The following is a 26,344-nucleotide window of genomic DNA, read 5'->3' on the forward strand; positions in this document are numbered from 1 at the left end:
GAGAAGATCTGTTAGGATTACTGAGCCGTCGGCTCCCGAGTTTCCCCCGAGCCTATTTGGCCGCACCACAGAAACTGCGGGCCGTGAACACCATGGCTAGCGAGATCGACAACCTGAACAGCCACGAAGCAAAGACGGTATGCGAGGCGTTGGGGCGCTATGAAGACACGTTGCGAGGCGCTGTTCGGGAGATCCATGTGGACATTCAGGTGTTCAAGCAAGGCGTGAGTCGGCAGGTGGATGAGGTGCTGCGCCTCGCCAGCCCCCTGGCTCGCAGCGTCTCGGAGCTGCAGCAGGAGAACCAACGCCTGCGGGTGCAGCTGGAGCGTCTTGCTCGGCAGGTGGAGGCCCTCAGCCGGTCGGCGGGGCTGCCGCAAGAGTGGCAGGAGGAGGCAGAGAGGAGCCCTCCGGCTGTGGGACCCAGCTCTCCAGTGCCGGCTTTTTCTGCAGACAGGTTCTCCACCCTTGCGAAGCTAGCAGTGTCTGGTCGGAGCCAAGTAAGTGCCGGCTGTGGCTGGGGCGGCAATGCAGGGAGGGTCATGAGGATGCATGAGCACTTGGTGTGAGTGGATGCGTCTACAGTGAGCTGTAGGTAACACGGGGGAATGTTTACAATCTTGTGCATTGAATATTTATGAGCTTTTGGAAGGTGTCTAGAGAAATGGTCTTGACTGTTATGCCAGCTGGAGATGTTTCTGATTATAGTGCTACTTGGCCAAACTGAGATCTTGCTTAGAGTGGCAGCAATCTCTCAGTTGAGTGTGGTTAGAAGTGAGAAGAGACGTTGTGGCAGTCTCAGCTATCAGCATTTATGTGTAGGTGAATGTCTGTATATCCCTTTAAGATTCGGGGGGGACCTGTGTGCCAGCAGTGCTGTTTGTCAGTTGCCAAGCTCACAAAGGAGAAAAGCTCAGCATATATGTAGCAGGTAATAATGTGCTTACCTAACATAGTGACTTGGTGTGCTGAAGTGTGACAGTTTTGAGGCACAAGTGCTGTGCTGTACTACTTTGGCTCAGTTTTAGAGAGGTGTGCCCCATGCAAGCTGTCATGGTCTCCATGTCCTAAACTAGCACAGAGATGTTCTTCCCAGTGGTAGAACTGCTTCTGTGAGATGAAGCCTTATAATGTGGTGCATGGAAAGCTCAGTTAGTGGGAAGCTCATATGGCACTGAGCTTAGTGTAATACTTTTCTAGTGCATCTGGTTCTGTGGAAGGAGCTGAGAGTTCCTGTACAATCCTTGATGCCAAGAGATTGCCTCCAGACAGTACATGATGATTGTTGTGTAACTATGTGGTATTAGAGAGCTAGCTTTCAAAACGGGCAGCCTATTTCATTTAATATTAATCTATCTCTTGCAGATTCTTAAAGACTTGGAGCATGGACAGTTGTGGGATTAGCTATCCAGGCCTTGGGGATGAAAAGTAAAAGCTTGGAAACTAAGCTAATTTGAAGTTGTTTGGGTGCAATTGAGCAGAGTCAGTACAACATTCCAGCCCTTTTACTTCCCACCAACCCAAAAGTATTTGGCAACAGCTGGCCAAATGAAAAGGCAAAGCAGCCACATGCAGTACTGTTCCAATGCTATTGTAGCAGTTGCTGCCTTTTCTCCCAAAAGATGAATATGAACATCTTACACAACTTCTGGATCGTTTGTTTGCTTGTTTTGTTTTGTTTTCCTCCATGGAGCCAGCCACACTTATTGCATTGCAAGAAACAGAACTAAGCTCGGTGACAGGGAAGGGATAAGAGGAAGTGGTGCCTCGTACAACTCACCTCCATTGCCACTGCCTATTTGTGGTGGGTACTCCACGCTCTGTGATAAGGTTTGCACTGAGGCTATAGCGTTATCCAGCTTTAGATAACAGTCTAGGCTGAAACACAGAATGTGCTTTTGTTTTGGCTGGAACCTTCTTGCTTAGCTTTGAGGGTTCAGGGAAGATCACAAAAGTACTGTTAGCTCCCCAGTGTCCTCCCAACAATTTTCCCCGCAAGGATGGATGCCTTCCAGGGTTAGCATAACTGACTGTAAAGGAATCTCAGTACTAAGAACCATGGGAGATGCAGCTAGAACTACACACACCAAATGCATGCAGAGATTACAGCGTCGATCAAAAAAATATGTAATGTGGCTGTGCTCAAATGACTAAGGAACAAGCCTTGATCACTGTGTTGGTCACCAGTTTCTCTGTGGTAATGAAAACATTCCCTGAATTGTCTGAAATTTCTATTTGTGCAACAGAAGCACTTGAAACAGAGCACCGTTGTGTGGGAACTGCTGAATCACGGCCTGAACCTCTGATGGACCACCTGAGGCGAGCACAGTCAGCCCTGGGAGCACAGCTGAAGGCAATTCACCTGTGCTGCTGGAAGGGGTGGAGCCTGGCTGCACCTCTCCTAAACCCATTGAAGAGCTGGCTGCCGGGGGAAAGGATCTCTTGTGGAGATCCCTCCTTTGGAGTTTTGCAGTGGGTCCAGCATGCTGGTAAGCTTTCTATCTATTCTCTTTTTGTTATTGTAATCTGCTTTGCCAAACTCTCCTGTTTATTTCATAATTGTAACATCTTTATATTCATTGAAATACAACCATAAATGCTACTGTGTTTGTTTTCAGGTAAATTAGTGGTTGTGATAAAAACTGATGAGACTTCCATCGGCAGTAAATGCTTATATAAGTCTGAGATAGGAGAAGCAATTAATCTATTTCTGGAAATAGCAGCGGATCAGGGTACTCTTTTGCTCCTGAAAAAGATTCATTGGTTGGGTTTCTTCCTGGTGTGTAGTTGATGCAGCTCTTATCCCAGTAAGGAGTTGAGTTCTGTTCCCTTCAACGCTTCTATCAAAATGCTCCGGATGAGAGTTTCTTTCTCAGGGTGAAGATTAGGTATTGAAGATTCTGAGCATCTTTATTGTGTGAACTGTTGTTTTGTAACACTGCTAGATTACTGTTAAAGGTGATTTCATTGAGAAGAAAATGTGGCCAAGGTGTTCTGAGCATAATTAAATAGTAAGGGCACAAATATCCTTTTAAATATAATCTTTGGCTAGCCTCTGCTCCACCGTCCTTGAAATCTGATATACGACAGCATATCTGCTCATTTAGGTGGACCCAGTCGCCTGTCTGTCGAGTGGGGCAGACTAACAAGATAACAGTTTTAGCCCCCATCTCCTGCATGCGACGCAGCAGTGACAGTGTTGCAAAGGATTTGTGTTATCTGCCCGACATTCACACTGTGCTCGAGGCAGGGCTCTCCAGGTACTGGCGAAGGCTGTTTGGGGGCGTGGAGTGGGGCAATGTGTTCTTCTTTGCTCCTTGTCTTTTGTCTTTCCCCCTCCCCTTTCTGAGGTTTTTTGTTTGTTTCTTGTTTTTCTCTCTCTGCGAACGTTTCAGTTCTGCAGAGCAGGACGGTTCAGAAAGCAATTTGTTAGTTCTAGCATCAGGTGGTCATTTGTATCCAAGGTTGTTACACTGGCACTTTTATTTGCCCTGTTCTTCCAAGAGATTACACGTGGAAAATTGCTCACCTTTCCTTTTCCATCTTGGGATGGATGGATTAGAAATCTTAGTAATGAAAGGAGAATCGCTTTTTGTGTTTGCAGTGCTTTAGTAAACCCACTTGTTCGGTTGCTACAGCTAGATCTGTAAATTCGTTTTGACCTAAACTTCAGCTAAGTAGATTTTTCTGAGAAGTCTGAACTACTGAAACTGAATAAAGATGAGATCTCCTCTCTCTTTAAAAATGAAGGAGCAATAACCGAGTATGTTTAAAAGTAGCTCTGTGGAATGTTCCAAGGTCTTTAGATTATGGCTGCTGAGCTGAGAGGGGACACCCCAATCCAGCACGGACAGTAGCCAGTATACAAAAGTAATGTCAGAACGGTAGGGATTGGCTTAAAATCGTTATATGTGAAAATTTGGATTAGCTTTTTGCCTTCTGAGTTAATTCTTCTTAAAGCATTTATGCAGCACTTTTGGCACATAGATTTTTCTTTTCCTTTCTTTCTTTTTTTCTTTTCTTTCTTTCTTTTTTTCTTTCCTTTCTTTCTTTTTTTCTTTCCTTTCTATAATCATTGGAGCCAGGAAGCCGGTGCAAGGCTATTGGATAGCAGAAGTTCTGGAGCTGGAGCTACATGGATTGAACAGGATTTTGAGTTAATCATTCTGCAAACTGGATGTGATTTCTAATTATGACATGGTTACATTTTTAAGAGAGATACACTTATGTATCAGATAATACCAGCATAGTAGAGGCACTGTTGCGTGAGACTGGAACTCTACATTAATACGTTCTGTGTGGTTGGGATGGTGTTGAGCGAATTGTAGCATATATTAAAAACCAAACCAGGATGAAATCAGCGTTACTTTAGAAGTAGTACCGACTTGTTCAGTGGTTTTTGTCAAGGTGAAAGAAAAGGACCTTGCTTTCTTTTTTCCTATTTGAAGATGTTTCTTTCCAAAAAGTTCTCTGCTTCTATGCTTTTATGTTTTTATTTTGGCAAAAGATTTGAGAACAGCTTTTTAGCTATTCAACGTGAGACTTGTTTTTGGACTCGGTGGTCTTTGTAGGACCCTTCCTACTGAACTTTCTGCTCTGTTCCGTCCTTTTTCTGTCTGCAAGGAAACACGGTACGAACTTGACTGAATTCTTGTGTTTCCGTTGTTTGTAGAAGCACAATGTTCTGAGCTCTGTTCTGACTGCACGATAATTTGCAACGCAGCGAAGTCATGTTTCATTTTCTCAGTTACGTCTCCTGACAGGTCATTAGTTCTTTACTTTGTTTCTGACAATTTTTGGCCGAAGCTTTCGCTGCTGGTTACCTATAATGTCGCTCTCAGCAGCTAGCTTTGCATGTCTTCTGTGAGAAACAGGGAGAACAGCACAGAGGTACCGTTAGCAGCTGAAATAGACAGTTTGCCATTACAGTCAGTGTTTGTGGTGTTGGGAAGGGTGTATCTGTTGAACACAAAGGCTGTGGAGTTCTAAGGGTAGAGGACAGATTTTAGTGCATTAGAGGGTCCCCCTATTCCTTCCTTCTTTCCTGATGCTTAGTTTTTCACTTTTTGAATGTGAAAATTGTGGTAGAGCGCTGAAAAGTTCTGATCAAATCTCAAGTTTGGAGGATGTACCTATGAAATTCAGTTTCCATCAGCTCCAGAGAATTTTGACTGATAAAGGCAGTAGGAGAATTATCACTTGCTTAGGTCCTGCTCATCTGAAGACACTAAGTTGTTGAGTTGGTGTCATATAAACATCTGTGATTAAAAGGTCTACAAACATGTCAGCCCAAATTCTTATCAGGCTGATCTAGATCAGCTGGGCTTTCAGATGGATAAAAAGAGTACATTTCCACTTTCTTCTAATCTAGCATTGCTACCCTGAACTTAAGCTTCCTCTGTCCAGAAATTCACTCTTACCTTGAATCAGGCCAGTAAATTGCACTTGTCATGATGAATCAGTGAGTGTTAGTCAGTTCTTCCTTGAGTAGAAAAGTCTGCTCACCTAGCCTTGCCTATTTTTCTTGGTGTGACCTCTGGAGAAGCTGCATATGTAGATTATAGGACTTATTTCTGTCAGCTCCAAAGTCTGGAGAAGTTTGAGATTAAAGGTGGTAACCCGGACGCATTCCTTAACTATGATGGGTCTGTCATGTAAACAGTCTGCTGATTTCCAGGGATTGAAGTGCCTGCTAAGAGTCTTTAGTTGGCAACTTCCCTCAAAGCTGAGGAAAATATCATCTAATTGAGAGCATAAAAACTAGGAAAACTGTGTTTTCTCTTCAAAAACACGTTGTTTGTAGATTGTCCTTGACTCAGCCCAGCAGTGTGCTCCTGCAGCTCAGAAAGCAAACGGTATCCTGGGCTCCATTAGAAGAAGGGTGGCCAGCAGGGACAGGGAGATGATTGTTCCCCTCTGCTCTGCTCTTGTGAGGCCCCATCTGGAGTGCTGTGTTGAGGTCTGGAACCCCCAGTACAAGAAAGATAGAGCTGTTGGAGAGGGTCCAGAGGAGAGCTATGAAGATGATCAGGGCACTGGAGCACCTCCTCTACAAAGACAGGCTGAGGGAGCTGGGCTTGTTCAGCCTGAAGAAAAGAAGGCTGTGGGGTGACCTCATTGCAGCTTTTCAGTACCTAAAGAGAGCCTACAAACAGGAGGGGAATCAACTCTCTGAAAGAGTTGATAACAGCAGGACGAGGGGAAATGGTTATAAGTTGAGGGAGGAAAGATTTAAGTTGGATGTCAAGGGAAAACTCTTTACATTGAGAATGGTGAGGTGCTGGAACAGGCTGCCCAGAGAGGCTGTGATGCCCCGTCCGTCCCTGGAAGTGTTCAAGGGCAGATTGGACGGGGCCCCGGGCAGCCTGGTTTAGCGTTAAACGTGGAGGTTGGTGGCCCTGCGTGTGGCGGGGGATTGGAGAGTCATGATCCTTGAGGTCCCTTCCAACCCAGGCAATTCATTCTGTGAATTCTTTCCCTTCTTTTTCTCCTTCCTTCAGTCGATGCCCTCAGCCCCTAGAGGGACTTCCAGAGTCTACAGTTCTCCACGGTCAAAGATAAGGGCACCGCTAATGCTCCCTGGGAGGTCAGCTTGGGAAAGGTGTGGCTGGTCTAGGTTTCTGCCTCAGCTTGGCTGTTACGGTGGGTACAGGCCATATTGGTTTCAATAGAAAGCTCTTCTCTCCTCTCCCTGATGAGAAGAAAACAGGCTGCTTTCTGCCCTCACGATGTGCCTTCCAGAATTTTATACTTTTCTCCCTAGAATTTTTCATCAACCACATTATTGCTTTTCCATGTGTTTTGTTTTGTTTTTAAATGGAAGTGTGATGACAACAGGTGAGATCTAGCTTATAGCCCCACATATGTCACGAGGAAATGCCTGAAGATTTATCTGCAATAGGAGAATGACAGAATAATCACATACATTAGCAAAGCTCTGTTTGATGCATCTTCTGGTTGTGACATAAAAGGAGTATGACAGGTAAGCAGATGTAGAACACAGCGCTGTATGAAACTGCTTGCAAGTACGGTGCTCAGTATTCCAGTCTACCAGATGACTGTGCTGCTAAAGCCAAACAAAAAAAGAGAAGTATGCATTCATGTGTTAGTTGTTAATCACAGTTGTTAACAACAGTCGCTCTTTCTGGTATTTTGATGCCAGACTTCAATTTGGTTCTCTAACCAGGCCCAATACTGAGATTTGCTTTTGTCAAGCTATCAGTTACAGATAGGTAATCATAGAGTCATGGAATGGCCTGGGTTGAAAAGGACCTCAAAGATCGTCTAGTTTCAAACCCCCCCCCCCATGGCGTGGGCAGGGTTGCCAGCCACTACACCAGGCTGCCCAGAGCCACATCCAGCCTGGCCTTGAATACCTCCAGGGGCATCCGCAGTCTCCCTGGGCAACCTGTTCCGGTGTGTCACCACCCTCTGAGTGAAGTTATGTTTGAAGGATGAATTTTAAAGCAGAATCGCAGAGCTGTAGCTGTGTGACTCAGTATGCATCCTTTGTTGAAGGATTTCACAGCATTGTAGGGGTTGGAAGGACCTCCAGAGCTCATGGAGTCCAACGCCCTGCCAAAGCAGTTCCTACAGCAGGTCGCACAGGTCGGCATCCAGGCAGGTCTTGAACATCTCCAGAGCAGGAGACTCCCCCACCTCCTCTTGCAAGCCTCCTTCTACCTGCCAGTGATTATTAGAAAGGATGAGTTCTGACCTTTTCTGATGAGAAAATCTCACATGTTTGCAGGAGCACAATCGTTAAGAATCTTTCTGCACTGTCTGTGGTTCAGCATGATGTCTTTGTGAACAAGGAGGACTAAAATTATAAAAAGGATGTTCTATTTTGACACTGTCAGAAAAGTCTCTCTGTAGTGTTGACAGACTGCTGAAAGGACATCTGCAGAGAACCAGCCTGCTATGGGGAAAGCAGCAGAGTGATTGCCTAGCTGGCTGTGATCACTTACGAAGATCTAAACAAACATTATTCGTTGGTATCTGGGGGCCTGATGGCACTCAACAGTGCTGGAGTAACTGCATGAGACACAAAGACCTGCAGTATACAAGCAGACAGATTAAATGCTCCAGAAGTCAACTTGCACTGTATACCATGAAGCCATCTCTGCTCGTGTATTTGACCAGGAAGTTTGGTCCTTCTGTTTATTTCTTCTTATTTTCTTGCAATTCCTGTGAGTGTCTTGTAGGAATAATTCCAAAGTTACCTGAATCTTCATTTAGGTGATTTGTTTGCCTGTTTTGTTGTTGTTTTATTGTGATACAGTGTGAACACCTGCTGAAGCTATAAATGTAGAGCTGTTTTCTCTCTTGTCAATTTTTTAATCCAGGTTTGCATCAAAATAAGGTTTTGTGAAAAATGCCTCGACGGTTTTTCTTCAGAGGTTACTCCATGTGCAAAAGCTTCCTAATGCTGTTCAAGGCTGCTGCTTCAAGCTGAGCAGTCGGTTACAGAATACTCCTGTAATCTGACAGTTTCTCTGTGCTCTAGTAGAACTGAGCAATAAGTGTGGTGCAGTTCTCATTCATGTCTAGCAGCCTTGATTGTCCTCCTTGACACATCCCACTTTTTCCATTTCTGATGTATCAGTAATCTCTGTATGCAAAGCACGTAGAGGCAACTGAGGAGCTGGCTTTTACAGAAATTCCTCTTTCAAGAGGTCTCTAAATGAAAGATATCCCACAAAAAACAGTGGAGCTAATGGTGCTTTTGCTTGTACGAGAGTTTTAGATTTTTGGACCACTGCTATTTTAGGTGTATATGAAACCATACTGGGGCATGAAAGAAAGTTCGATTGTCCTAATAGAGCTATAAGGCACGTTGTGTTAAAACTTGTGGTTGTGTTTGGTTTTGGCTTGTTTTGACAAAGCAGCACCTTTTACTCATTTTAACAGTAAACAGACCAAACTTGCCTTGCTATGTAGCCTCCAGCCCTTTACCTAGCAGAGCACAGAAGTGCGTGTGTAACTCCAGCAAGATCACTGACTCAGAGACAGTCAGGAGAAGTAAACTAAACCTATTGTCTGAAAAATACTGAGTAAATCAAGGTTTTGTTTCCAAATAAGTGGTTAAGTAAATACCAGATACATTCACCTATCTTTTCTCGTATATAGGTGGAAATTTATGTCCTCTGAAGCATCTCAGATTTCCATGTGCTCCTACTATGGTGGGCGCCCTTACTTTAACACCAGTCTTTCAGACTTTCTGATGAAATAAAAGAAGTAGAACAGGAAGATTTGATCTGGAGTTACACATCTCGCATTTCTCTCGTCTCTCAACTATTAGACAGGGTCTTCAGTTTATCACAGTCACAGTGGATACTGATAGCTTTATCTAACAAAAGTGGACGATCCCTGCTAGGTGTATGGGGCCTGCTGGGGCAATCCTGTGAGGATTGATGTGAGTTGTACATTCCAGTGTTCCGTTTTCAAGTTCTGGCCTTTGGAATTACATAATTCCTCCCCTCCTGTATCATGATCACTAGTAAAGGAAGGCCTGTTCTTGGCTGGGGTTTCTGGATAATTTAACTTTTGATGCTGTTTAAAATTTAGTTGTGTCCATTTTCTGTTCTGACAGAGTGTAGACCTGGATGACCACCACAAACCTGAGTTTAGAAGAGTTTGCAGTTCTTCCATCATTGAAAATGGGCATCAGTCTTCATCAGGTAGGAACAGGGCAAGAACTGAAGGATTACTTTAAAAAATACCTGATTCTGGCAGTCATAGAGCAGCTTTTGGATGTTGGAACCATTAAAATCTGAAATGGTTTCAGGATGGATTTTGTGCTGCGGCTGTTTGTTTCCTAATTAGGAGTCTAACTTTCAATGTTCAACTTCAATGTTAAGCATGCACTGCTTGTTTCATAAACTGGAGACTATAATCTCAGTGCCCCCCTGATAATAAGATCAGCTGTTGTGGGTTCCATTATAGCCTTACATCTCAAAACATCTTGCAAATTACCAATCTATTTAAATCATCCTTCACTGGGGGCGTTTGCTTCTGATCAATATTTTAGAGAAAACTGAGGTGCCCAGCATTTTGTGAAACTAGAAAAGAACAAGGATGCTGATTTCGAATCTGCATCACGTGGCTGGGTTGCACAGAGGAAGAGGAGGAGCTTACCAAATGTAGGTGCTAGTGAACTAATAACCTGAAAAGGCTGTTTTTGCTGAATGTCATGCAGGACAGGTACCAGGATTGTACTTCAAGTTCTGCAGGGTGCTGTAAGTGGTGTGATGTCTCAGAGGGAGAACTGGGTAGAATACTTGGATTGACTTTGTACAGAGTTTGTAATTTTATTACAAGTATTAAGTAGATTTACTTCCTTTCTGCTTTTCTCTTATTCACCAGGTCAGGCAAAAGCCTCCCATCAGCTGCCCTCTTCTTATAGGTCAGACTCTTCCCCTGAGGCCCATGCTCCTGTAATGACCTTACAGATGCCCCACCTTCCTGTTACTGCAGTAACCAGAACATCAGAGAAGTTTTCAGGAGAAGCTGCTCATTCAGCAGGAACAACTGGTGCACCCACTGGCCTGCTTGGACAAAGCCAGAGCAAAAGTGAGATGGCATTGAAAGCTTCTAACCAGACAGGTAAAATACGGGGATAAAAAAAAAAAAAAGCAGTATGTTTTCTGAAGCTCTGTTTCATTTCATTACTTCAAGAAACTTGGGACGTGGAGATTGTCCTGTAACCTGGAAGTAATTATGTAACCTTGCTTCTATGGCTTCCCTTTCATGACGGGATGCTCTGATTTGTAATATTGCGGGTCCTAGTTGGAGGTTGAGTTCATAATGTCACATCTTCTGAGAATTTTTGTTGCCTAATATAATTGAGTTCACAGTGCAACCTAATATTCTAGTGCAGTTACTGAAGAAGTATCTTGAGAAGTTAAGGGAGTATTTGCTAACAGGTTTAAAAATTGTTTGGAGGGAGGAATGACTGACAGCAGACTGACAAGTAGACAAAGTTACTGCAGAATCTTATCTGTAAGTTAAATTTGTTAAAATAGAAAAGCTCATGTCATTTGATTTATAGTCAGATAATTTGTCTTTGGGCTGCATTTTGTGTGTGTTTAGTGTTGGCGATGCTTTATTGATCAGAAACAGTAGAGATAGATCAGATGGAATTGCCAATGAGAAACAGAGTATTTGCAGTTTCATCTTTCAAATGTTATCATATTCAAGCTAAGAATGTAGGAAAGCATCCCTCTGTTGCTTCCCCTCCCTCCCAATTTCAGTGAGAACAGTGACTTCATCTGCCAATGGAAGTGAGTATCCCACCAGTGCATCCTTATGCAAAGCATTTTGAGAGGGATTCCGTGTTCCGTATGTGGGGGATTCAGATCTGAGCATCTAGTTCCATTTAATAGGTACGTGACAGTATTAAAATCACTAACGAGATTGCGTGCAGATTCAATTTTCTGGGTATCGTGGATCCTTGTTTTAGTTTATTGGGCTCTCCACCAGTTCAACGCAAGTGGGCACCTATGTATATTTGCGTAGTGGTGTGCATGTGTAGAGTTAGGCATTCTCTGCAGTGGAAAACAATAGGTGCCAGAGAAGAAGGTCAGAATGCAGTTTCATTGGTGAATGTCTCAGGTAATCGAAAAAAGGGGCCGAATGCAAGCTAATGACAGCTGGGAAGTAGTGGGCCCACTCTGGATTTTAAAGCAAGTTTGTCTGAGCAGAAGAAGAGTTAGTAGTCTGCATGTGTAAATGCGTAAAAGGACAAGATGCCTTTAGGACTTTTTATTCCAGTAGGAAGTGACGACTTGAGCTTTATCTAAAACTGCTTCTGATTTATATCACCAAGCTGTTACCATGACACAATGTACTGGCATTTCACAGTGATCTCAAATCACACTCCTCCCCAGCTTAAAACCTGTGAGATTTGTACAGCTGTTTGGCAGTTGTTTGTGCTTCCAGATTTGCTTCTGTATGCTGACATTTAATGGAGTGTTATAAATGAGATGTCTAGTTGATCTGAGTCCTTTAATAGGCCAGCAGTTCAGTGCCTTCGTAGAGTGACTTGGACAGCAATTAGGTGGAATTGCTTCCAAGATGTCAGTCTTTCATCTTTGTCTATGTGAGAAGCCTTCCATAAATGAAGAAGCCTTGTACAAAACGTTTTGGCTTTAGTTAGTGTTAAGTCTGGACAAGTCACTCCATTCTCCACATCTGTGGTGCCTAGACTCTAGTATGGGGCTCTAAGATGGAAAGCACAAAAGATGTAACCTCAAAAGCAAGAGGAGGAAGATGCAAGGTTGATTTTTGAGCTACCTTTGGAGTACGTTCTACTTTAAAATTAGGAAAGTTCCTAGTGTAAGTTAAGATTGGGTAATTTACATTATGCTGTCAGTTGTGGTAGGCATCCCAATACTGCTTAGATCTGCCAAAGTGACTGTGGTGAGCTAAGTCACAGCACGCTTCTCTCCTTTCAGTGAGACAGCCATGGCTGTATGCCCTCCTCTAAGGTCTGCACAAGGGCCTAGAAGGACCCAGTGTTCCCAGCACAACTTCACCAAAGGCATTTTCTCGTAGTCTTGGCTGGCCTGTGAACACAATCTTTGCTGTAGTGCAACAGCGTTGCTGTGGGAATGAATCCCTGGGGAAAATCTTTCCCCGGTTTTTCAATTTGCAATAGGACCTGGACAGAGGCCTGCTACTTCTTACCGCAGGGGGTGAAAAGCCGTGCAGGACTGTCTGACCAGGAAATGGTTTGAAAAATCAGGAGGGAAGGACAGAAAAACGTTTCAACATTAATACTACTTTTTCTTTTGGTACAGTGAATGCCACGTCTGTCACTAAGCCTGTCTCTACTGCAAGCTATGAAGCAAGCAGTGGAAACAAAACTGGTGAAAGGTAAGCATTTATCTTGACGTTTGTTAGGCCATTGTGTTCTGTGTGTTCTTGAAGTATCTTGCTGATTTACAGAACAGGTGAGTCCCGGATGCTGTAATTTAAACACATTAAAGTTTGTAAGCCTCCATGAGAGCTTTGTGGAGCAGAGATGAGAAGGAAAGAGGGAAAGAAAACAAAAACCAAAACCAACAATCAACCTTTTGCAGAGCAGCTGAAAGCAGACTGAGTTGTGGATTCCACGTTTTCTTAAGATGTGCTGCTAGCGCTGTACTACTCTGCGGTGGATTTTTAGGGGAAGGGAGATCTCGGGCATTTGGAAAATACCTTTGAAAATAGTCAGATGTGTCAGATTCTGCTTTGAACTTATATTTTGAAAACCAGCGAATGACTGCCATCAAACATCCATAGTTTGGCTAGACTAGAGTTTGGTCTGTAGATAAACGCATTGCAGGATACAGAAGAGTTCTAGCTGTCTTTTTGGGGAAAAAAACAAAAGGTTACTTTTTTTTTCATTAATACAGTCACAGTTCCTTAGTATAGTGTTATATGGTATGGCAATTACTACAGCCACAACCAGGCAATCCTGGCATGCAAAATAGGCATCAAGAAAAGGGAGAGAATAGCCAATTTAAATCTCTTAAGTTGAGCTTTTTCATGCCTTGAAAATCATACAGATTTTGACACAACGTTTCTTCCAAGTTTGTTCCAACATTTGACATACCAAGCACTTTGCAGATCTTGCTGTCAGGAGAATGGCCTCCAGATATATCAGAACTTTACAGTCAGTTCAGTGTCACACTCTTTGCTTCAGTTTGTGCATCATGGGGAGCGCTTTCACAGCTAAGCCTGGCTTACTTCCTTAAGTCTGATGCAGTGGTTTACTGCTCAAATAAACACAAATGAAAATATAATCCTTTATATTAATCATATTTTCAAGTTGCAATCAGTGAAGCACCACCAATGTGCTCAGGATTCTGTGTACTATAACTAAAATTTTCAAAATTACTTCCTGAATTGCTGTTCAAGTTTATTTTTAAAATGTGAATTAAATCTTCTGGGAAACGAACACTTGGAAGTTACAGGGATTCAGTACTTCTGCGTCTCCACCACTTTTGCTTTAATTTATGTGCTTTCTTAAAGGTGTTGCTGTTCTTCTACTCTGGGCTGTAAAGCCTTTGTGGCTTGGCTAACTATGTCTCATGCCTAAAAGAACCTTAGAACTTTCTGTACTTGAGTGCTATTGTCTATTAATAGAACTTTAACCTTCACTTAAATTACTTTTGACCCATTCTCATCCTCTTGAAGTTGCTGTTTTGACAGGCAACCCTGGGCATTTATGCTGACCGCTGGCACTGCAGAGTGCTGCTTTTCTTTTTTCTTTAACCACGTAGTTTTCCTGTAATTCTTTTCTAGTGCAACTGATAATTTCTGTGGTGTGACGCCCAAGCCTCACTCCTCTCCTCCTGCTGTACAGCGTCAAGTCGAAAGAAGGCGAGAACTGGTACGGTCTCAGACGCTTCCACGAACTGCAGGAACACAGGCCAGGAAAGCGCTTTTTGAGAAATTTGAGCAGGACAGTGGGAAGTATGTCACTCTCTTACATCTGCAGAATGGATTTGTTTATGGGAAACTGATTTGTTGATTGTTGCTAGCAGAGGACAGCTTGGTGGGAAGACACAGTGTAGAATTTGGAGCTCGGGGGGCTGTAAAGTAACGTACAGATTTGCTGACATTGCACATTGAGCCCTGGAAATTTACAGGTACAGCTTTCTATCTTTGAAGTTGTTTAGCTGAAGAAGCTGATGCCTTTTATTAGGAGTGTTGTGAAAGCTGCCTCCTCTTCTTAAAATAAGAAACTGAGGCTCTTTTGTTGTCATTTGTTAAGGAAGAAGAACAAGGACTACTCTTTATACATCACGATAAGGGCATGATTTAAACAGAAGAAGACTCAAAATCCTGGCTTCAGTGAAATGAAAATGTTTTTTAGTTGTGGAACCGGCATGTTGAAATTTTAGCCATGTGTTTCTCAAACATCATCTGATCAGGGAGTGAATCTGGGCAAGGTTGCATGTATGTTGCTGACAAGTAGGTTTAAGTTATTCTAGGATGTAATTTAATCCGGTCTCTGTTAATTTTCCAGAGGAAAAGGACAATCCAGACCTAAACTGAAGAGATCACAGAGTTTTGGGGTTGCCAGCGCTAGCAGCATTAAGCAAATTTTGTTAGACTGGTGTCGCTCAAAAACCATAGGATACAAGGTGAAGACATTAGCACTTCCAGCTCTCTTTTTCAGAAGAACCTACTCAAAAACTGAATGTAAAACATGCTGAGCAGTGAGTTAACTTCCCCCGGTGTCATGGTGTTCTGACACCGTGTTGCATGGGCAACACTTCAGGACAGTCATTGCATGAATGAGATTTTTCTATGTCTCTCAAAGCATCGCAGCAGTGTTTGCTCTGAAAGCTGACATTTCCATGGTTATGTGTGGGCTTCACTATACTCGTGTATTTTTCTTAGATGCAGACTGTGATTTTTGCATTCTCATCACATAAAGTCTGGACAGTATTTTTCCAGTATGTAGAACCTGTCTCATTTTGGCTGCACAAAAGACCAAATTATTCTCTTCTGATTTTAGATAAGTGAATTTTTATTAAATATCTGAGAGAGAATCACAACATGTTAGTGAATTAATTTCTGTAAGGCAACATCACAGTAGATAAGAGAATTCAGTTGCTGAGATCTTCAGTAATTTTACCTGGCCTTAAGCCATAATTCCCAAAGCAGTTTCAAGGGGGAAGAGAAAAATTTTCCAGTTTTGTTTGTGGCTTTTTTTTTCCCAGTAATGCATGTTCTTCAGCATTGTGTAAAATGTGCTAAATCGCAGTGTTTTCCAGCACAGCTAATGAACGTGACTGCTGGTTGTTAAAGAGGAAAGTTGGGTTTCAAACTTTATATGATGTGAAAGCAACACTAGCAGAGAACCAAAACATCCTTTGTTTCATTCTGGCAGTTGAAAGTAACAATAAACATTAGTTCTAAGAAGCAGAGTCTGCAGCAGGCCTAACTCTTCCAGTATTTCTACTGCTCTGTATAATAAAGAAGCAATGAATTAGGCCTTACTGAGCAGCAAGTAAGCAGGTCTTTATCCAGTATTATTTACCACAAGGTGAACCGTTTTTCAATTATAAATACTTCACAGGCATAAGCAATGTCCTCACTGCACGTCGACACTGAGCTGGAACATTGGGCCTGCTCCAGAGCTCACTGAGTTTCACGAGATTCTTCACAGTATTTTACAGCTTTTGGGATCAGGGACCTTGAGTGTTTGTTTGCTTTGTATCTGGGCACGTCAGGCAAGAGGCCCTTTCTTCTCAGAATACAATGAATGTATTGGACATGCGCACAGAGGAAGGAAAACCACAAAGCCTGTGCTCCGTTACTCAGTCAGTGGGAGAACAGGACAGAAAGCTACAGTGAGTGAAAGCAACTGCTCTTCCATGTTCTCCAGCACTGCACTAATGTGTGGTTTTTTCATTGTGACAGCACATTGATCTCCAGAACTTCTCCTCAAGCTGGAATGACGGGATGGCATTCTGTGCTCTTGTACATTCTTTCTTTCCTGAAACTTTTGATTATAATAAGCTTGATCCAGCTAACCGCAAGCAGAACTTTGAGCTGGCTTTCACCATGGCTGAGTGAGTATTGCCTTAAATCTCTCTGAAGTGCTTGCAGTTCCAATCTCAGGAAGCTGGACAGCAGTGAAGAGTTTAATCATTCTTTCCGTAGATCCTATATCATTAACTTAAGTGTGTTGTGCTAAAAAATGCAGCTCTGCACGAAGAACGCATAGAACAGCAACTGAAAATCAAATGTGATTTTGCCAGACGCAGAGTAGCTGACTGGAGTCCCATGTTCAGAACTGTCTTTGAGTGGTACTCAATTCTGCTTTCTCACTTCTGTGATCCTAGAAGCAATGCTAGAACATGTGACTGCTGCAGCTTCTGTTAGCAGTAGGTTTCACTCACTGCATTTTGCCACAGATGATATTGCTAACAAGACTGCTACTGCACAAAGCCATTAGCTTCAGAGGATCTCTGGAGTCCTTAATTCTGTTGCTTCTCATTGTTCCCTGATGCTGTAAGACTGTACTGTAGTTTTGATCTTACATTTGTATGCATTACTGGCTTTTTCAGTGAGTGTATGTGCAGTCACTGGATTTCAGTTGTGCTCTACATAGATGTAGAAATTCACAGCTTGCACTTGTCACACTTCAAGGTGCCTTATTAACATCTGCTGTAAATGCTTGCCTTCCAATATTTGGTAGTGTGTATTGATAAGAACTTCATTACAATGGGATGCTGCTTTTAAAAGAAAATAGCCCTGGCAAATATATTTTATAGAGGTTGTTACTGACAGAATATTATTTCTCAGGTCATGTAAATGACTACCTGGGAAGTTCCTAAACCGTACATATTTGCATTCTCTGGGACTTACAAGACAAAACCCAGAGTGTATATAGCCCAGCCCATTAGAAACACAATATAAACAGAACAGATTGCATGACAGAAGTAATTGTTAACAACCTACTGGATGGCTGTGTGTTGGTAAGCGAGACTCGCATACTTTGATCTTGAATGATCTGTGTTTAGCTGTCCGAGTAGTTTCCAGAAAAAGAAAGTTGCAACCTGCAGATTAAAGTACATTTTAGGTATTTACTGTCTCTGTTGTGATTTGTACATTGCCAGCGGGTGTGCAGTATGACTTCTGTGTCCTTGCATTTCTTAACTGAGCAGTTTGGTTTCTCTGTTAGCTTCTCTGCCAAGGAATGCTGAGTAGAAGCCATGTTTGGCTTCTACTTACATTGATGTTTGCCTAGGTCTGCAAAAGGTTATTAACAGGGAGGAAAGTTGTTCAGTTATCAGCCTGCCACTTCGTTTATCGTGTATCCTTATTTTTGTATGGATTTTAGTATCAATGACAGTTAATCTTTCACATAGGCTATCATTAACAAATTCTACTCGTGCAGAATTACAGGGGTTTGCATCTGTGGAAACTGATGCTCAGACAAACTCAGTTCAGCCTAGTGAATGTATTTGAATACTACATACCTGTAATACAAATAAATGCAAATTACTCCTCAGTCTTCAGAAAGATTTATTCTGCATCTCTTTTATGTATTACTTGGGGAAATAATTATTCTGGTGATAACTAGCATCACAGTGTTATGTATTTGATGGTTTATTGGTCGGGCACTGCAGTGCTCTCTCCTGATCAGATGAAGTGGAGACTAACCTTTAATTATGGGCAGAACTGATCTGTGTACTCAACTGCAAAGATAGATCCCTCAGGTTCCCACAGATGCTTCTTTTGCAACAGACTGGTGTGTACCAGTTAAGATGGCATTTCTTCTTTCCCCTTCTGAAAGTAACAGGAACAAAGCTTTGGCTTTATCGGTGTTGTCGGGACCACGTACACCATTATATGGTATGCATGTAATGGAAATAAGGGTGTTGTAATGGAGAGAAACAGCAAGCGCAGTACTGGTGAAAACCCTGTGTCCTGCCTCTTTATTGTTCTGTAACGTATTCAAAGTCAACAGGTCTGAATTGCATTATAAAGCGACTTCTTTCCAGTGTTCAAAAAAGATAAATTGTAAGCATGGGAAACTAATTCATAAAGAATAAGGGAGAGGCAGCCAGTGCTATCGTTCATGTAGAACTTATATTTCTGGAAATGTAAAGAATTCTATTGTGTGGTTCTCTGTTTAGGCAAACAATTGCAGATCTTCAGCATTTCAGTGTAATTGTGCAATTAACATTGCAGTTGCTATACCACAAACATGTCATTTAAATTGGGAAAATTTAGTTGTGGTTACTTTGTCAGCCTTAGCTAAACTTGAGAAAGCAGGCTAATGAGTTCACCTTAGAGGAGTAAAAAGCCAACCACTGTATACTACTTCTATGTTGGATTTTTTTTTTTTTTTAATTATTGGGGGAGAAAGTGTTGTTTGTAGGTTTTTTGTTTGTTTTTTTCATTTTGTTTTTCAAGTAATTAAGAAGTCTTAATGGATTTGTCCGTGTCAGTCATAAGAAAGGAAACTTGAATTCATAGAGCACAATGCATCCAACTTTTACCCGACAGCCCACTGGGACTGGATGTTCAACTTGTAGCTTCTTTGCCAATCCCACCTGCACAAAACACGATTTGAATCTCAGGCATGTTAATGTATGCAATGTCTCCAGGAAAATCTGTGACCCTTAAAGGGGAAAGAGCAAGCAAATTAGCTTTTGGAATTGAGTTTTGTGTGAGGGTTCATAGAATCACAAAATGGCTTCAGTTGCAAGGAACCTTAAAGATCATCTAGTTCTACCTCCCCCTGCTCTAAGAAGGAATGCCAGACATTACATCAGCCTGCTTACAGCCCCACCAAGCTGATCTTGAATGCCTCCAGGGAATGGAGCATCCACAACTTCTCTGGACAACCTGTTCCTGTGCCTCACCAACCTCTAACTAAAAAATTTCCTGCTAATATCTTACTTAAATCTCTCTTATTTTAGTTTAAGACCATTCTAACTCCTTCTATTACTATTCGCCCATGTAAAATATTTGGGCTTTTTTTTTTTTATAAGCCCCCTTTAAGTACCAGAAGGTTGCAGTGTGGTCTCCTCAGAGCCTTCTCCAGGCTAAACAACCTCAACTCCATCAACTTGTCTTCATAGATGAGGTGCTTTAGCTCTCTGATAATCTTGGTGGCCTCCTCTGGATCCTCTCCAACAGCTCCATATATTTCTTGTGGTGGGAGCCTTAAGCTTGAGCACGGTACCTCAGATGGTGCCTCACAAGGGCAGAGTAGAAGGGGACAATTGCCTCCTTTACGCTGCTGACTGCTACTTTGTTTTGAGGCATTCAGGATGTAGTTGACCTTCTGAGCTGCAAACGCACACTGCAGGCTCATGTTGAGCTTTTCATCCATCAGAACCTCCAAGTCCTTCTCTTCATGGCTGCTCTTAATGAGCTGCTCTCCCAGTCTGTTCTCATGGCTGGGATTGTCCCAGAGAAAGTGCAGCACTTTGCATTTGGAGTTGTTCAACCTCATTTAATTCATGTGGGCCCACGTCTCAAGCTTGTCCAGGTCCTTCTGGATGGCATTCTTTCCTTCTGTTGCATCAACTGCCTTGCAGAAGTTGAGGTAGATGACATCAGTTGCTCTTCCCTTGTCCCTATTCTAGCACCTGGCAAATTATTTATGTAATTTGTGAATCACAGTTTTTTACACAAATAAGCATACACAAATTTTCTTACACATCAGTGAGTTAAAATGACACTACAGCATTTTCAGATGGTTACTCTCTGAACTGAAAATATATACAACTCTCAAAATTGAAGTGTGCTTTTACCTCAATTTCAATCTAGCAATAAGTATAAGGAAAAGTCAAGAACTTGAGCATGCACACAAAGAGAGACATTGGGTAAGAAATATCTACAGAAATTACTTCTCCTTAGCTGTGATGGCGTCTGAACTGTTCTCTTATTGCCAGAAAAGGCTCTCAACTATTGCTGTTAGCCATCATGTGAGCTCCACAGCCCAAATGCTTGCTGTCCTTGTGATTTTTAATCCTAGGCTTGAGCAGATCTTTCTTTTTCTTCACAATGCTCCAGATCTCAGGTTTGTGCTCTCCAACATGACGGTCATCTTGGACAACAGTCCGAGTTGCTCATGTAAGGACAGGGGAAAGCAAACAAGAAGAACCTATGGCCACTTTGGCTTTTAATGAGCACATCTGATCTCATGTTTTCCTATTCTTTAGAAGTTTTCTGTTTAATAAGTAGAAAAACTCATAGTTTGCAAACTCATTTTGCCCTGTTTACTAAGTCTTGGGCACAGGAATGAGATTATATTACGTGCCACAGAAACATAGGACAGGGAAAAAGGCCGTACAAGATTGGGTCAGATCACAGTATAGAGGAAAAGAGGGGAAGAACAAGTATTTTCCATGATCGCTAAAATAACAGCCTCCAATATTACCTCAGCCTGACCATTTCACTGTTCCTGATAAATCTCAGGATTTCTTATATCCCTCAGTGATGCTCAACTCGGAGCAGCAAAGAATCTTGGAAGTAGTTACAGGCTTTGGCTTTAACTCTTGATTTGCTGAATCTGTTTTATTATTACTACAGGAAAATGGCTCACTGTGATCGTCTGATAGAAGTGGATGACATGATGATGATGGGCCACAAGCCAGATCCCATGTGTGTCTTCACTTATGTCCAATCTCTGTATAATCATCTACGGCGCTTTGAGTAAAGCCATCACCACCCATCCAGCCAGAATGATCAAGTACATTGTGCTAATGGGAAGACTGACATTTTGCAAATAGAACACCGTTAGTTCTTGCAAGCATGTGGACAGTGAAAAGCATTCAATTGTATTTGCGGACTGAAGTGTTGCTGAGCAGTGCCTATGTACTTTTGGTGCTAATAGTAGGTTTAATTTTTAATATTCTCTCAAAGGTTACAGGAAGCTGAATCTCAGCTCCTGTCTCTGTTAGAATTACAGAATGGCTTGGGTTGGAAGGGACCTTAAAGATCATCTAGTTCTCATCCCACCGCTGTGGGCAGGGTTGCCACTCGCTAGATCACGTCGCTCAAAGCTTCAGCCACCCTGGCCTTGGATACTTCTGGGAATGGGGCATCCAAAACTTATCTGGGAAACCAGTTCCAGTTCCTCGCTGTCTTCATGGTAAATAATTTCTGCCTAATATCTAATCCAGATCTCTACCCTCTTTTGGTAGGGTAACTCCTTGTCCTGTTGCTACATTACTGGGCTAGAAACAGTTTTATACGCTGACAAGTAATTCTGCTATGAAGATGTTCCCTCCTAAAAATACAGGTAAAACTCTAGGAGGCAGCTACTTCACTTCCACTTCTTTGCTCAGTATCCCACAGAAATAATAGACAAGAAAGATCCTGTTTAGCAAATTTAGCAATATTACCCCTCCACCATCTCCATCCCACTCCAGCGAATGCGTGCGTGCACACATGCGCGTGTGAAATAGGCACTATTCTGAGCTCTGGAGAGCAGAGGCCCAGCGTGGACAGGAATGAAGCCTTTACAGCTTCAGTCCCCGTGTTCTCTCTCTAATGTGGCCAGGCAGTGTTCCAAAAAAAAGTGTGAAATACGTGGGAGCTCTAAAATGCCTCGGGCTAGTATCTGGTTTCAATTAAATGAATGTTAAGTCAACAGTGTCTCCATTAACTAGAGTGGGTTTGCGCCAGAATTGCTAGACGTAAAGTTCATGTTTTATCTTTTCTGACTTTCTGTTTGCTAAATCAACATAGCTTTGTTCTCCCATTGAACGCTGTAAACAAAAACACTAAATAAGCATATTTTTTTTTCTAGGGCCTTTTAATGTATTTCTATTCTAAGAATAGTCTATATAAAGTAAAAACGGCCAGCCGCAAGCCCTCAACTCATGCTAGAGAATGGGTTTTTAACCTGCATTTATTTATGCTCTTTGTAGATAGTTACAAAGATGACTTTGGCTCTGTGTTGATGACAGTTCATAATGAAACATATAAAATGTTCTTTAGAATTACTGCTTCTTTATAGAAGGATTTTATTTTATCCTTCCTTTCCAGTGAAGTTTACTTAAGAAACCATGAATGAAGCAACCGCTTTATCAGACAAAGTCTGAAAAGAAAAAGCCATGTAAAGGTAGAGTATAAGCCACCTGCTGAAGAGCTGGATCACCAAAAGCTGTTTGCAGTGTGCCCAGCCTGTTTCTACAACACGCTGGAAACAGCTTGAAAGCGTGTTTGAAATGTGCATCTTAGTATGGTTCTGAAAGACGTGATTAAACTGGCAGTGATCCCAGGCACTGCTCATACAGGTTTAGTGCAAGTGGGCAGAGGGCAGGCAAGGTGTTTGTAATGTGTCTGCCATTGCCTTTGGTTCCTAACTTTCTTGAATGATCATAGTTCTGATGGATAAATTGTTCCAACAAACACTCTGTGAACCAGTTGTGTTTTGGAGAAATGATGAATCAGGCACAATGAGAAATGAGTCTGCAGTAGGTATGTGACGTGCGTATTTCCGTTCTTATAGCGGAATATTTTTCATCGACTAGCAGAGCCAAGTTCCACTGCAGCTGTATTACTGGCAGCAGCAGCTTTATACATTTGATTTGTACGCAGTCTCAGGTCATGAATGATTGTCCTGTGTGATTTGAGTGCTGAGGACATGGTTAAGTGCTTGGCCCATTTTGGTCTAGTAGCAAATAACTATAAAAAAGGAAATTCTAGGCATAAGTAGTTTTGCCAATTCATGAAGGGGAATTAAGGTTTTTGCTACAGTTGAGCTTGTTCTCATTTACCCAAAAGCTGTTTGTGCAGTTTCCAAAATTTCTCCCATTTTAAAGAGACGATCATAAAGGCATCTTGCCAGCTGGGGAGTAGAAGACAGGTTTTAACTCCTGATGGTTTGTATATAAGGACGTGATAGGTATGGTATTATCGCATAGTTATAGGAAAGTACAGTGCACTAAAATGCGTTAGAGAATGCCTGATCAAAATATATAGCCTGGATGAGATTGTATGATTAAATTTAATGATGTGTGTAAAGTATCCCCTGATGTTTTTTTAGTGTTTCTGGTTAAAAGTAATACAGTGTGCATGAATATGATGGTAAATGTATTTAACATGAATGACAAAGGAACAATGTATGAAGTCAGCATATTGTGTTTTACACAGATAGAGTGTCTCGGATTTTTTTTCCAGTTTCTGCACTGTATCCAATATTCAGTACTATCTCAGGTTGTTGGCATCTTCATCCTACTTCTAAAGTCTGGATCAATTTTTTTATGTCAGATTTTCAGAATACTCCCAGCAGAGCCATTACCTACTGTTTAGGTGATTGTATTTCTCCTTGTTAAAACCTTCAAAGCCCTCACACTTTCGGCCTTTAAGCACATTTTGTTCTCTTTAGTCAGTGTTGTTGTTTACAAGCCATTTCTGAGCAGTTTTGCCTTAGAACATAGCACTGAAATAGACTACATGCTGGGGGATTAACCTTCAAAAGCTGTGAGTAATTCTGTTCTTAAAAAGCAATGCAAGTGACTCTCTGTCTTCTTGTACTAGCTGTATATGAAATTAACAACAAAGACAAAAGGATAGCTGTTAAAGATGCGCACTGAAATCTAAGCAGTGCAAGCATTTTCTTAGGCCATCGTTCACTGCCACTGTCCATTTGATTTTCACTTTTAAAAAAGTATCTCCATAGGTGACTTTCAAGTAACCAAATCTATTGACCCATCCTGAAGGCACTGCATCTGCTACAGATAGATATCATTACAGGGAGATTAAAATGGTAGCCCAAGCAAGTCCGAGGGATCTGTCCCAAACCTGTCACTGGCAGAGGTTTCCGGTTTGTTGAGAGTCTACAGCATCTCTGCCTCTAAAAATCCTGGCTTCTAACAAGGACTTGTAGACATAAATGGTGAATGCCATTAAATCAGTACTCGTAAGACAAATAACGATAGAAGTGGAGGAAATATTCTATGAATATAGAAGATTCTTGTTCTATTGAGCAAAGCAGCAAGAAAGTTCTGATTAGCCTACACATTCTGGACTGAGGGAGGAAATACAGGTAAAATTCCAGTTCCACTTTATCTGCATTCTGGTTTTGATGCTCTCCAGTGGAGCACTGTCACGAGTGCTGACTGCAGTAGCAGTACCAAATACACTGCTGGGATCATCACCTGATCGAGCATGGATGGAAGTAGGGAAGGGATTGGGACAGGGCCCTAGGAAAGAATATCCCATGAACTTCAGCTTTTTAGGGAAAAAAAAAACACAAAAAACCCACAACAAAACAACATTCACTTTTAGAACTATTCCTCACCTCTGGTTTGTCAGTGTTACCGCAGTTTTTGCCAATGGTGAAACATTAAGAATGCTTTTATGGAGGGAAATCGAACACTCAAGCTAAAGGCTGAGCTGGTTTTTAAAGGTAGACTTAAGCTGCCGTTCCAACTGCTGATCTTGTCTCAATATACACTGTTAAAGTTACCACAGAACAATCCAGTGGCCTGGTTTGAACCTTATGAACAGGAACCGTCAGGCCCCATTATATTCTACGTAAACCTATAGAAGATTATGTCATTTCAAATTTGTTCATGATTCAAAAAAAGCTTAAAAAGGACAAAAACCAGGCTGCATCCTGTGATTCCATCAAAGAAAGTGCCTTCTCATGTCCACGAACACGTTACATAGAGGCAGTAATACATAATAAATTTGTTATAAAAAATCATACAGAAGTCATACAAATCATCCATGATTCGCCATGGCAGAGAACTACTGCTGTCACCACAGTCTTATTCCCATTTCTAAAGCAAGCAGTGGTGACGGGGTGATACTGTGATATTGTGAAGCAAGTGTAGCACTTTGCCTTTGGCAAGGGAATAGGCTATAGTAGTCAAGATAATATTAAGCAATAACACTTTTCACCTAATAATACAGATTTACAACACGAAACAGTGTTTGTGGTAAGAGGCAGAATGCATGTTTGAAGTGGAACACACAAACTCATCGTGCAACTCTGTAGCCAAATACCACGTTCATTCATCTTTCCTCTCATTCCTGTTAGTTTCAGCTAATAATCAGCTGCAGTCTCGTGCTTTATCCTAATGCCAGTAAAACGTGAAAAAGCAAAAACCCCCACCCTACAGTAATCTTTAACATGCGTGGGTCAATGAATAAGAGCCATGCAGGAAGCATTTGTTGTTACTGATAATAAGTTCGTATAATGTTATAAAATTCATCCCGTAAATCTGGGCTTTTTAATCATAACTACTGGACAGCTCAGTTCACCTGACATCACCTTTTGGATTATATGTATTATATGCATCAAGACACTGTGATCTTGGATGGTTAACTTTACACAGCGCCCTGCAAGGCAGCGTACAGACTTCAGTCAAACTTTTTCTCATCAGATTTGTAAAATGTTAGCGCAGTAAACACAGAGTTTGATCTTTCAACTGCATTGGAATTGGTTTTGACTTGCGTCTATTTCTACTGATTGTGCTGTTAAATTTATTTGCAACTGCTTTTTTTTCCTGTTGTTGTTGTTGGTTTGTATTTACACGCGTGGGAATTTGGATATAGTTTTCAGTATACCCAGCAGTGTCATCTACACGGTTCACAGTGGAAAGCTTCGTGCATCAGGAAATACCCAGACAGCAGCTGCTGTGCCGCACCGCCTTTCTGAGGGTGATGGTAAAGAGAGCAGGTGGTGCTGGAGCATTTGGTACAAATTGTAACAAACATTAAAACATGCCTTTGTGAATTTAGAGCTGGAAACGTGTGTGTTTTTGTTAGCATAATGTCAGTGTCAAGACGGTCGTACGTGACATCACAGCCACCGCCTGGGCGTCAGTTCCGCCGTTTCTCCGGTGCCGCGGAGCCGGGGTGCCCG

The 26,344-nt window shown here is 42.0% G+C and overlaps 1 protein-coding gene across 3 annotated transcripts; it reads left to right on the forward strand.

Moving 5' to 3' along the window:
• SMTNL2 (smoothelin like 2) lies at positions 1-26,252 on the forward strand. Of its 3 annotated transcripts, none has more exons than XR_006170820.1 (9): positions 1-497; positions 9,590-9,677; positions 10,363-10,602; positions 12,798-12,873; positions 14,287-14,457; positions 15,014-15,131; positions 16,417-16,568; positions 21,052-21,763; positions 22,513-26,252. XR_006170820.1 is itself a non-coding variant. In XM_042830319.1 (8 exons), exons 1-8 carry the CDS (start codon positions 93-95, stop codon positions 21,176-21,178), a joined length of 1,377 nt encoding a protein of 458 aa, XP_042686253.1. In that variant the 5' UTR covers positions 1-92; the 3' UTR covers positions 21,179-26,252. The 3 variants fall into 3 exon arrangements, 1 of the variants encoding a protein (XP_042686253.1); XR_006170821.1 differs by having other exon boundaries at positions 21,052-21,354; positions 21,666-26,252; XM_042830319.1 differs by having other exon boundaries at positions 21,052-26,252.
• Positions 26,253-26,344: the final 92 nt, after the last annotated feature.

This window comes from Centrocercus urophasianus, unplaced genomic scaffold (assembly GCF_019232065.1).
Source record: "Centrocercus urophasianus isolate 14NV4802_14NV808 unplaced genomic scaffold, USGS_Curo_1.0 seq_33, whole genome shotgun sequence".
NCBI classification, from domain to species: domain Eukaryota; kingdom Metazoa; phylum Chordata; class Aves; order Galliformes; family Phasianidae; genus Centrocercus; species Centrocercus urophasianus.